We start from the raw sequence: 12505 nt of genomic DNA, 5'->3' as shown, positions 1-12505 counted from the left end.
CCTCAGCTTCCGAGTGGCTGAGACTACAGGTGTGCACTGCCTCACCTGGTTAATTTTTTTTTTTTTTAATGGAGATGAGGTCTTACTATGTTGCTCAGGCTGGTCTCCTTCTGCTTTAGTCTCCCAAAATGCTGGGATTACAAGCATGAGCCACTGTTCCCAGTGAAGGAGAAAGATCTTGAAGTCATGATGAAACAGAAGTAACTGAGAATGTTTAATCTGAAAAAACAAAAAGGACTCAATGGAGATGTGAGTCCTGTCTTCAACTCTCTCAAGGATTGTGATGTGAAAGAAGCATAAGCCTGGGTCTGTATACTTTCAGAGGGGAAAATAAGGACAAAGGCAAATGCCACATAGAGACACATATGACCTCATCATAAAGAAAATCATAAAGCAGTTCATAAATGGAAAGGGCTTCCTTACTACATAGTGACCTCCCTGCCTTGGAGGGTTTGAGCATATATTGGATGACCACCTAATAGTGCAGCACTGTACAGCAAAAGATTCTTACAAAAGATTCCTAAACGAACAGAGTGACCTGGAGACAAGGGATTCTTAACCCAATCCCTGGTTGAGCTTCAGGGAGACTTTAAACTCACTGAAATTATATTTAAAGCATATTTTCGAGACAGAATATTCGTGACTGTTTTATGTCTTAACCAGAGTATCAAAGAGGAGAATAACCCAAAATAAGTTTAGGGTGACTGACCTAGCATGATTTTCAATTCTGAGATTCTAGGATTAAAATTTATACACCATTCCGGGCACGGTGGCTCACGCCTGTAATCCCAACACTTTGGGAGGCTGAGGTGGGTGGATCACCTGAGGTCAGGAGTTTGAGACCAGCATGACCAATGTGGTGAAATCCCATCTCTACTAAAAATACAAAAATTAGCCAGGTGTGGTGGCAGGCACCTGTAATCCCAGCTACTCAGGAGGCTGAGGCAGGAGAATCGCTTGAACCCGGGAAGTGGAGGTTGCAGTGAGCCGAGATCGTGCCACTGCACTCCAGCCTGGGTAACAGAGTGAGACTCTGCCTCAAAAAAAAAAAAAAAAAAAAAAAAAAGGAAATGCTCCCAAATCTGGGTGAGTTAGTCTCAAGAGAGATCTGAAGTTTGGTGCACATGGAACATCTAAGCCCTCTTCAGCTGATCCTCCTCATAGCCCAAAAAAGCCCAGAGGTGCCACGAAGAAGTATTTTCTTTTCATGCTGGGTTTCACCTGGCATGGCAGGCAGCATGTTGTTTTGCTTTTGCTATCATAAGCCGTGTTATGTAACTAACATCTTGAACAATGACGCTGAGCCAACTTAGAGGTCACAGCAGAAGGGGAGGGGAATGGGGAGGAGAACAAAGAAACAGAGAATTAGGAAGGAGAGAGAATGACCAGAGAAGTGGAAGGGAGAGAGAAAAAAAATGGAGGTGAGACTGGAGACAGTGAGACTATGTAATTTCTACAGCCGATTCATATGTTCCTGGGCTCTAGTGGACAGGATATGCTACCTGAAAAGTTCTTCTTCCCTCATTTTAGCTGGGCGTCAGGTCTTCAGCTCTCACTATTGAGGGGAGCTAGCTGAGTGCCAGCATCCTGCAGGAATCCCTATTGGAGGCAGCAGCTGCCTAGCATGGTGTGGCACTGATAGTTCTTGGTGGAAGGCAAACAGGCATGAATGACATTGCCTCCATCCACCCAGCCTTCATCACAACTCCATGCTGACTATATGAGTCTGGAGGCTGGTGAATAGGGAAGCATGAAAGAGCCTGGAGACCTGAGGCCTTTCTCCTATTCTGTATTTCAGAAGAACATAACCCACTATTTAATGTTCCAAGCATATAAAAAATCTTCTTTTCCCACCAGTGCATGCTCAATGGAAATTGCATTGACTGTTGGTGCTCAAAGATGTTGGTGTGTTAATTTTTTTTTTTTTTTTTTTTTTTGACAGAGTTTCGCTCTTATCGCCCAGGCTGGAGTGCAGTGGCGTGATCTCGGCTCACTGCAACCTCCACCTCCCAGGTTCAAGTGATTCTCCTGCCTCAACCTCCCAAGTAACTGGGATTACAGGCATGTGCCACCATGCCCGGCAAATTTTTGTATTTTTAGTAGAGATTAGGTTTCACCATGTTGGCCAGGCTGGTCTCAAACTCCTGACCTAAGGTGATCCACCTGCCTCCGCCTGCCAAAGTGCTGGGATTACAGGTGTGAGCTACCACACCCAGCCATTTTTTTTTTTTTTTTTTTTTTTGAGACACAGTCTCACTCTGTTGCCCAGACTGGAGTACAGTGGTGGGATTACAGCTCAGCAAAGCCTCCATCCCCCAGGCTGAAGCCATCCTCCTGCCTCAGCTCCTAAGTAGCTGGGACTACCATACTCGGCCCATTTTTAATTTTTGTAGAGATGGGGTCTCACTATGTTGCCCAGGCTGGTCTAAAACTCCTGGGCTCAAGTGATCCTTTCACCCTGGCCTCCCAAAGTGCTGGGATTACAGACGTGAACTACCACACCCAGCCAAGAGGATATTATTAAAGGACTTATGATATTAAAGGAATCAAAGGAAACCAAAACCTTTCTCTCTAGGATAACACTTTAACTTTGACTGTTTTCTCAGGGCCAAACTGCTCATTGTGGAAGATTTAAAGATAGTTCCACAAATTCTTTGATACTTCTTCCTTTGATAATGGAGCTTTCCCTTCCCCTTGAATTGGACAAAACTTAGTGATTCACTTTTAGCAAATGAAGTATGGTAAATGCAATGGGATGTCCCTTCCAAGATTAGTTTATAAAGGAATTGTGGCTTCTCTCTCTCATTTTCTTCTTTGGATCACTCACTCGAAAAAGACATGGCATGGGCAGCACTATGAAGAGGCCCACATGGCAAGGAACTGAACCCAGTCAGCTCTTCAGAGACCGCAGCCCTCACCGTTTGACTGCAACCTGCTAAGAAACCTCAATGCAAGAGCACTCAGCTAAGTCACTCCCAGATTCCTGATGCTTGGAAACTGTATAAGATAATAGTTCTTATTTTAAGCTGCTACATTTTGGGGTAATTTGTTATGCAGCAATAGACAGTACACTCGTGATGCTTTTTAATGATATGTAAACCCTCAGGGATAGAGAGTGCTGGGCTGAGTTACCTGAGGATGATGGTTATATAAGTTTAGGACTCCTAAAGTACAGAAGCCAGAGCCCTGCAACATAGAGAAATGGTTCTTCCTAACCTGAAATAAATGTATGCTAAATCATTTTATGATTAAATATTCCTGTCACTACTAATATAAAATGCTGCCTCTTATGCCTCTCCCTACCCCTCCACAAAACCAAAATGCTGTGTTAAAATATGGCTGGGCATGGTGGCTCATGCCTGTAATCCCAGCACTTTGGGAGGCTGAGGTGGGCAGATCACCTGAGGTCAGGAGATCAAGACCAGCCTGGCCAACATGGTGAAAACCCATCTCTACTAAAAATGCAAAAATTAGCTGAGTGTGGTGGTGCACACCCGTAATCCCAGCTACTTGGGAAGCTAAGGCAGGAGAATCCCTTGAACCCAGGAGGCAGAGATTACAGTGAGCCGAGATCACAACACTGCACTCCAGCCTGGGCGACAGAGCAATACTCTGTCTCAAAACAAAACAAAACAAAACGACTTGTTCATCTTTTTCCAACTTCTCCAACATTGAATTCAGCTGTGAACCTTGATGACAAATAACCGATCATAAGTTGGAGGAGCTCTTTTACCCTCTAAGATGGCACATTTAACCAAAAACTGCTTAACTTCAGTGTTCGGTATGACAGTTCACAGCATAAAATTCCAAATTTGGAAGGAATTTTGGGGATGTCATAGATTATCTCAGGCTGATCTTGTAAAGAATGGTGTCAATTCCTGGAGTAGTGAATCATTTAATGACACAGATAATCTAAGTATATTCTCAACCATCCTCTTTCAAGAGAAGGGAAGAACCTGGAAACTCAGCAGCCTACAGGATATAGCATTTCAGATGACCACCCTAAAGGCCCTGCATTTGGCATCAGGGAAAGGAGGATATTTCTGAATTAAGTAATTTGGAATTTACTGCAGGAGTGAGGCAGCTCATATACAAACCATTAACACCTATGATTAATATTATGATTAATAGGCCTCACACCCCAGCCTTCTATCTACTTTCTTTAGCCAGTGACATAGTAGTGACCTTTCTCTGATAATGTAACTCAACAAACATTTATTGAAGGCTTCCTTGGCTAAGTGCTATGCCATAGAAGTATTTATATAAAAACGTTAATAGATTGGTAGTTTCTGGATCTTAGGCCCACCTAGGAATGAGGCTGGTGGTGGATTGTTTGAAGAGATGGATCCTCTCTTGCAAAGGAAGCTCTGGAAAATTGCATTCTCTTACTGTACTGTCTCTCTAAATTTAGTTAATTAGATCACAGGTTTCTTCCCAGAGTCCAGGCAAGAGTTCACTTCTTCCAAAGAATGAAAAAACGAATCATTTTCCCTCTCCTCCTAAATGTGATACTGTATTTCATTCTGTAGCCTTATTTAAACAGTTACCAAAACAGCTCACAAAATCGTTTGAGAATAAACTGAGATACATAGCAATGGGCCCAGGAGTCCCCTTCCATTTGGTGCTGCCAGTGACAACCTTTAGCTATAAGAGGAGAGTCGTAAAGGAGACTTGACCATTCACTTGACCACCCCTCATTCATATGCTTTCCCCAACACACCAAAAATAGTGCCTATTTGACTCCCATTTCATTTGATTATTGATTTTTTCATATCTTAAATGCTGATTCAATTTAGTGTCAATAGAGGAGTAAAATAGAGTCACAGAGAAGGAGTTATTCTAAACCTTTATCAAAAGGCAAATGTAGAAAGGCACAGAGGATGGATTTAGTGACTGAGGGCCCACTGAGATTTACCTAATAGATCTGCTGACTATGCCATATAGTGGAGGAGACAGGCTGCAATCTCAAGACAATGCAGGTAACTCAATCTGAAATCCATCCAAAAGAGGACAACTTGCTCAGGTACAAGGACCCTGAAAAGTAACTCATCAAATGACAATAGGAACTGTGTGGACACTCCCTCTGTAACATGGACTAGGATATCGCTCTCCTATATTAGAGGCGCTCCAGGCAGTGTACCATGCGCAAAGACTTATTGACAGTGACTGACAACCTGCTGTCCATAAAGCATGGCAGAGTGGGTAATTAACTGGAAAGAGTTGGCAGTAGACCTTCAATAACAATTACACTTTCTACATTTTACCACTCCCCGTTCCTAGTGACAACTTGCTCATCTCAGCGAATTCTCTCGTGTACTGTTTCTGGAACATATATTCCTAAATTCCTGTCTCCTTTATAAGACGCTGTATCTTGAGCAAAAGGCATATGTATTGTGCTTGTATTGTGTATCTAATGTGTACATATATGCATATTCTCACAAATATGGTATACATTTATATTATGCATGTGTATGGACATATATCCACATATTGTAAAATGAAATCGCAATTTTTTTTTTTTTTTAGATGGAGTCACACTCTGTTGCCTAGGTTGGAGTGCAGTGGTACAAGCTTGGTTCACTGCAACCTCTGGTTCTTGGGCTCAAGCGATTCTCCTGCCTCAGCCTGCCAAGTAGCTGGGATTACAGGTGCCCACCACCATGCCCAGCTAATTTTTGTATTTTTAGTAGAGATGGGGTTTCACCATGTTGGCCAGGCTGGTCTCAAACTCCTGACCTCAAGTGATCTGCCCACTTTGGCCTCCCACAGTGATGGGATTACAGGCTTGAGCCATGATGCCCAGCCTGAGTTACAATTTTTTTTAAATGAATTGTTGGAGATCGAGCTAAACGCTATAAAATGGCAGGCTCTAATCAGCTCAGATTGTTTACAGTAGAAATGTACCCGAAGTCTTTGGAGTTAAATGATGAACTGTCACTTTATTTATTTATTTATTTATTTTTGATATGGAGTCTCACTCTGTTGCCCAGGCTGGAGTGACATGGAGTGATCTTTGCTTATTGCAACCTCTGCCTCAGCCTCCTGAGTGGCCGGGATTACAGGCACCCACCACCACATCCTGCTATTTTTGGTATTTTTAGTAGAGACAAGGTTTCACCATGTTGGTCACGCTAGTCTCAAACTCCTGAACTCAGGTGATCCACCTGCCTTGGCCTCCCAAAGTGCTGGGATTACAGGCTTGAACCACCGCACCCAGCCTAAACTACCAGTTTACATCAGTTATAATTTTTTTTGGTTTTTTGAGACAGGGTCTCACTTTGTTGCCCAGGCTGGAGTGCAGTGGCACAACCATGGCTCACTGCAGCTTCAACCACCCGGGTTCAAGTAATCTTCCCATCTCAGCCTCCCAGATAACTATGACTTCATGTACATGCCACCATGTCCAGTTAATTTTTCAAAATTTTTGTAGGGATGGGGTTTTGTCACGTTGCCCAGGCTGGTTTCGAACTTCTGAGCCCAAGTGATCTACCTGCCTCAGCTTCTCAAAATGCTGGGATTACAGGCATGAGCCATCATGCCCGGCCTCAGTCATAACGTTTTTTTTTTTTTGAGATGGAGTTTCCCTCTTGTTGCCCAGGCTGGAGTACAATGGTGTGATCTTGGCTCACTGCAACCTCCGCCTTCCAGGTTCAAGCAATTCTCCTGCCTCAGTCTCCCAAGTAGTTGGGATTACAGGCATATGCCACCACGCCTGGCTAATTTTTTGTATTTAGTAGAGACAGGGTTTGTTTCACCATATTGGTCAGGCTGGTCTCGAACTCCTGACCTCAGGTGATCCACCTGCCTCGGCATCTCAAGGTGCTGGGATTACAGGCATGAGCCACTGTGCCTGGCAGTTATAACTCTTAAAGCAACACGAGGCTCTTGGTAGCCTGATTACAACCAGAAATAATTATCACTATTTTCCACAGTACACTCCCACGAAGTTTTTAGTCCTGCCATAATGTTGGTAGTAAAAAGAATCAACATTTTCAACTTGTTTTTTGGGGTTTTGTTTTGTTTAGGCAAGGTCTCAATCTGTCACCCAGGCTGGAGTGCAGTGGTGCAATCACAGCTCACTGCAGCTTCAATTTCCTGGGCTCAAGTGATCCTCCCATCTTAGCCTCCTGATAGCTGAGACTGCAGGCGTGCAATTAAAAAAAAATTTTTTTTTGTAGAGACTGGACCTCACTATGTTGCCTAGGCTGGTCTCAAACTCCTGAGCTCAAGAGATCCTCCCGCTGCAGCCTCACAGAGTGTTGGGATCACAGGCATAAGCCACTTCACCTGGCCTTGATTCTTTTTAAGTTCAATAAAAATGGAACTTTGTCTTCCTGTCATGGCCAGAGTGAAAATACAGTCAAATAATAAAGACCTCATAGAGTTAAAGCTCACAAAACTGATACTTAAAATAATTTATTAAACAAGTATTGCAGGCACTACAACTGGTCTCAAGATACAGTGGTGAGCAAGAAAAACAGGATCTCTTGCTTTCATGAAGTTCAATTAGGAAGTCCTATTGAATGATGAGACATCTTTCTTTGGGGCAGCAAGTTACTTTCACTTAGTGGTAAAAGGGCCAAGAATAGTTCAGGAACTTCTCATCCACCTGTCTACCATTCTACACAGCAGCACAGATCTGGCTTTTTAAATGGCCCTAGGCCAGGCACGGTGGCTCACGCCTGTAATCCCAGTACTTTGGGAGGCGGAGGTAGGGGGGTCACATGAGGTCAGGAGTTCAAGACCAGCCTGGCCAACATGGTGGAACCCCATCTGTACTAAAAATACAAAAATTAGCCAGGCATGGTGGTGCCAAGTCCCAGCCACTTGGGAGGCTGAGGCAGGAGAATCGATTGAATCTGGGAGGCAGAGGTGGCAGTGAGCCAAGATTACGCCATACTGCACTCCAGCCTGGGCGAGAGTGAGATTGTCTCAAAAACAACAAAAGGCCCTATACAGCACCCATCCATGGAATTCTTTCAAATTCCCTATAGCTTGTGCTGTCACTTAGTTGTTATCTAGTACCTGGCAAGATGATATTAGGGGAACTCATGTTTAAGGAGTTCATGGAGACCTCCTTTTGTAAATACTGGCTTGATTCCTTAAGGTTGAAAATTTGGTCATTATTCTGTTTAATCTATTACTGATAAAAGTTATCACATAACCCAGTGTCTGCAAATGAACTATAAAAAACACCTTAGAAATACAAATGTATAATATAAATGTATACAAATATGGTATATGTTTACAAATATGGTATACATTTATATTATGCATGTGTATGGACATATATCTGCATATTGTAAAATGAGATAGAATTTTTTAGAAATACAAGGGGATTGCATTGTGACCTCTAGGTCAAAGTTAATTCTAGGTGAGAGGGGGGAGAAACAAATATGCTGGTTGTTTTCACCTAAATTCTGATCCTATGAACTTAAAATTCCTTCTCATGCAATCATTTTGTCAGGGAATTGATTACAATGAACGAAATCCAAAGTGCTCAGGTCACTGCCTCTTCAGTTTAGTGTTTACACTGTGTAGGAGACACCATCCAAGAGGCTGTAAGGGTGACTAAGCAAAGGGAAGACAACTTCTGTTGGGGAGGTGGAAGTAGAGATTCAATGGAAATAAGGGTATGCATCATTTAACAACAAAATCAAGAAAATGCTAAGGATGAAAGAGGGTACTCAACAATCATGCTGAAACAACAGGCATAAACTAGGACCATGCCAGCAAGCTAATAGGTAGATGACTCTACTTTGAATATTAAATCATACCAGGAGCCAACTTTCTTAAGAAAAACCATGGATATCTAGGATTACTTGACTAGTGTAAAATACAGTTGCCTAAAGAACTGTGTCATATCTAAATACTATCACAGGCCCCAGCTATCTCAAACTGATAAGAGTATTCTGCCTTTTAAAAACAATCATTATTGCCCACATTATTAGTAGTATTAATGTTGTTAATAATATTGCACGCCGTGTCGAATAACTGCTTTTTGCTAGGTATGTGCACAGCATCATGGGAGCCGGAGGGAGCTTTTACCCAGCCTCATGAGGAATGAATGAAGGTAGGAATTGGCCAGGATAAAGTGGAAGAACTTCCAGATACACGGACCAAGGTAGAGCAAGGGGCAAGGGCACGGGTGACAACACAGAGCTTTTGAGAATCACAAGCAGTCCACTGGTCTTCCTGCAAGGCAAGATACACCCAAGGACGAGCTCATGCCTAGGGCATGGCCAGCCTTGGAAGGCTTCAACCAGTGAAGCAGGGTAGCTAATATGTTACTTAAATGAATCACTGACAACAGATAGTAGAAATTATAAAGCCAGTTAATCATACATTAAGTATTTTAGGCTATTAGGCCAGGAATGGTCAAAACAATGTTATGGTAAGCCAAAACCAAACTCAGGGGAGCACAGAATGGGGAGGAGTGGGGGTTGTACCCTGCTATAAAACTCTAGGCTAGGAAATGCCAAGATTGTGTGTTATTAAGTCTAGGTGAAAAACTTAATCCCAGTAGTCCCAAATACCCAAGCTAGAGAGGTACAGGAAAGGACTGGTCAGCAACATCACTCCAGTGTTTTAAAAACTCAGAGTATATAAACTTGAGCTTATTTTGCCTGTTTTAGGAAATAAAGGAATATAATGGTACATGGGGATTTGAAAGAACCACGAACACATCAGAGAGATCTTATGTTAGGTTGATTTATAAGTGCTCCTTTGGGCAGTTACACAGTTTGTTTACAATGAGGAGTTATTTGACTTTGAACATACTGTACATGCCAATTAGAAGTTGTCATGACAAGAGAAAACCATAGCTGGCCTGCCACAGCCAACATAAGAACCAGAAAACGGTAGATGAAATGAAGGAATAAAGGTGGGGTTTATTTCTTATTATAAAAGAAAAAAAAATAATTCCTCAGCAGTCTTAACAAAGACATCAGGATACAAAATTACAAGTGTTTTGACTCCAGCCCTGTCCCCATCTCCTCCAAGAGCAGAGGTAGGAGACAGCTGAAGCAAACAAGCAATTCTGTAAAAATTACCTAGAAACCCTATAAATTTGATTAAAATCTAAACTTCTATAATTTTGCTTTTTAAAAAATTTAATATCAAAAGGCCTGCTTTAGTGACATGCTGTTCCTACCAGAAAATAACCCCAATACCCCCTCTGTCAGTAACATGCTCAAGTTGACCAGCCAACTCTTATCTCTAAACCCATGTGGACAAGTGTCTGTCTTTTAAACCAAAGCCACAGAGATCAAGTGACTGCTAGAAACGTGTTAACTAATCCAGTGCCCACCTTCTCCAGAGGGTGGGCAGGGCAGAAACCCAGAAGTGGTCATGAGGACCTAACCCCAGAGCACCATCTTTCTAAGCACCACCTCCCTCACTCCCTACTCAAAAGGAGATGCTTGGTTTCTAATCCGGACTATTCATCTCAAATCTGGTGCCCCGTGACCTGGATGGTTTTTTCCTTTAGCAAAACACACATAATCCACAAAACCATACATATAATTTTTTGTCTTTACATTTAAATATAAAAATACTATTCTGCTTTGTGTGATAAATCAAGGACCAAGCAACATGAACCTTTTCTTCTTTCAAGGTAGGGATATCCATCAGTTTATACTGAGCTTCGTGTTCAGAGCAGGGCATTTAGTCCCAAGCCAGGCTAGTCCCACAAGCAAGAGACCAAAGCCATTCTCTCTGATTCCCAACCCCTACCTTCTCTCCTAATTCCCACTTTTAATAGAAAAGTTGGTTATAACTTCTTAAGAAAAGTTTCCACCACAAGGGCAAGTCCTAACCTAACCAGAGGAAGTCAGGTCTTCCCCTTTCAGCTACCTCGAAGAAAAGTCCCTCCCCCTCCTGCAAACGTGTTCTGTCCGGATAGCTATGCCTATTGGACAGGTGCACCCCATTAAATGGAAGCAGTGGTTATGTTTCCCCACCCTCTTCCCCACTAATGCACTAAAAAGCTTCAGTGATAGGGAAAAAAAGGAGGGTAGGTGTGAAGAAATTAATAACTTGACCCATCTCTATCCCAGCCAAACAAAGAAAGCAAGATTAACTGGGCACAAGGAATGAGAAAAACGACCTTAATATTCCACCCTTTGAGTTACAATTGGGACAACTGGGAGAGGGGGAAGAGTTGGAGTGGGATGAAGAACTAGGAGGGGCTTGACAGCTAGAGGTCTAGTCCACTTAGTTTTTGTACTGGAAGGGCTCATCGCCGGTTTCATTGAGAAGACACGTGCGGATGAGGGCTTCTGTCACCGAAAAGGGGTCACAGTTGGCAGAGGGGCGACGGTCTTCAAAGTAACCCTTCTTCTCCTGGCCAACAGTCCGGGGAATGCGTATGCTGGCGCTACGATTGGCTACACCAGCAGAAAAGTCGTTGATGTTGGAGGTTTCATGGAATCCAGTTAGGCGTCGGGCATTGTCCAGGCCTCCCTTGGGATCATAGGCGCGGATGTGGTACTGGTGCCGCTTGCTTAGTTTCTCAATGGCCTCCTCGATGTACCTAGAAGAAACAGAAAAGATGGCAGTCCAACCTTGTCTCCAGGTATGGAGCCAAGAATGAAGTGCACCAAAATATGATACCAGTGGTACAAACACTTCATGAAGGCAGTGGCTTCGTCTTCTTACCTGTGTGTCTCAGTGGTCAGAACAGTGCCCGACAAGCAGTAGAAAGTATTTGTTGAAAAGACCAATCATTTGAAACTTTCTCCCCCTCATAAGCATTAAGCTTATCCACATGCCTGTATTATTAACTAATTTAGTTCTAAAAGATTTTCAAATGCATGAATTTGTCAACTTTTCCCTGTCACGACATATATATGTCACAAATATATATTATATATCAATATGTTTATATAATGATATATGACTAATAATTATTTGTTATAATTTATATAATAATTATCACTGTGAATCAGAAGTATTACTTGGTATTTTTCAAATAGGAACAAAATGAGAATTTGAAGTCAAGTGTCAACAGCTAAGGTATGTCCAGACTGAGAAGTCAAGTTTACTTAACTCTGGTAAATATTTGCAAGTCATCCTGCAAAGGAGACTTTGCTGAGAGATTGATAAGTCTCTTCCCAAGTTTTCTACCACAGGAGATTAAAGATGGCCCCAGCAGAAGGTACTCACTTCAGACCATTCTCCTCCCGCATGGCCTTGGTGCTGAAGTTGGTATGGCAGCCTGCACCATTCCAGTTCCCAGGAATGGGCTTAGGATCAAAGGTTGCTATCACTCCAAAGTCTTCACACACACGATGCAAGATGAAACGGGCCACCCAGAGATGATCTCCCATGCTGATTCCTTCACAAGGTCCAATTTGAAATTCCCACTAGAAACGAGAAGCTTGGCCATTAAAACAAAGCCAACTGCTCACTCCAACTCAGAAGCTCCTAAACCTGTTCTCTTCTCACCTCTACTCCAACCCATTCTTAGGTTTTGGGTTAGTGAGTGGTGTATCAGCAGCCCTTA

At 42.7% G+C, this 12505-nt stretch overlaps 1 protein-coding gene across 2 annotated transcripts in view; it reads right to left on the bottom strand.

Moving 5' to 3' along the window:
* Window positions 1-9695: 9695 nt before the first annotated feature.
* The window catches only part of GLUL (glutamate-ammonia ligase), a 328058-nt gene continuing 325248 nt past the window's right edge, over window positions 9696-12505 (bottom strand). For both annotated transcript variants that reach the window (XM_050766392.1, XM_050766396.1), the window contains 2 exons: window positions 12166-12365; window positions 9696-11533 (listed from right to left, as the gene is read on the bottom strand). In XM_050766392.1, coding sequence (XP_050622349.1) covers window positions 11215-11533; window positions 12166-12365 — 519 coding nt within the window. In that variant the 3' untranslated portion in view covers window positions 9696-11214. The remainder of the gene's footprint in view (window positions 11534-12165; window positions 12366-12505) is intronic.

The sequence above is a fragment of the Macaca thibetana genome, chromosome 1, assembly GCF_024542745.1.
Source record: "Macaca thibetana thibetana isolate TM-01 chromosome 1, ASM2454274v1, whole genome shotgun sequence".
Lineage (NCBI taxonomy): Eukaryota > Metazoa > Chordata > Mammalia > Primates > Cercopithecidae > Macaca > Macaca thibetana.
The sequence above is the reverse complement of the archived record's forward strand: the minus strand, read 5'-3'. Positions and strand labels throughout refer to the sequence as shown.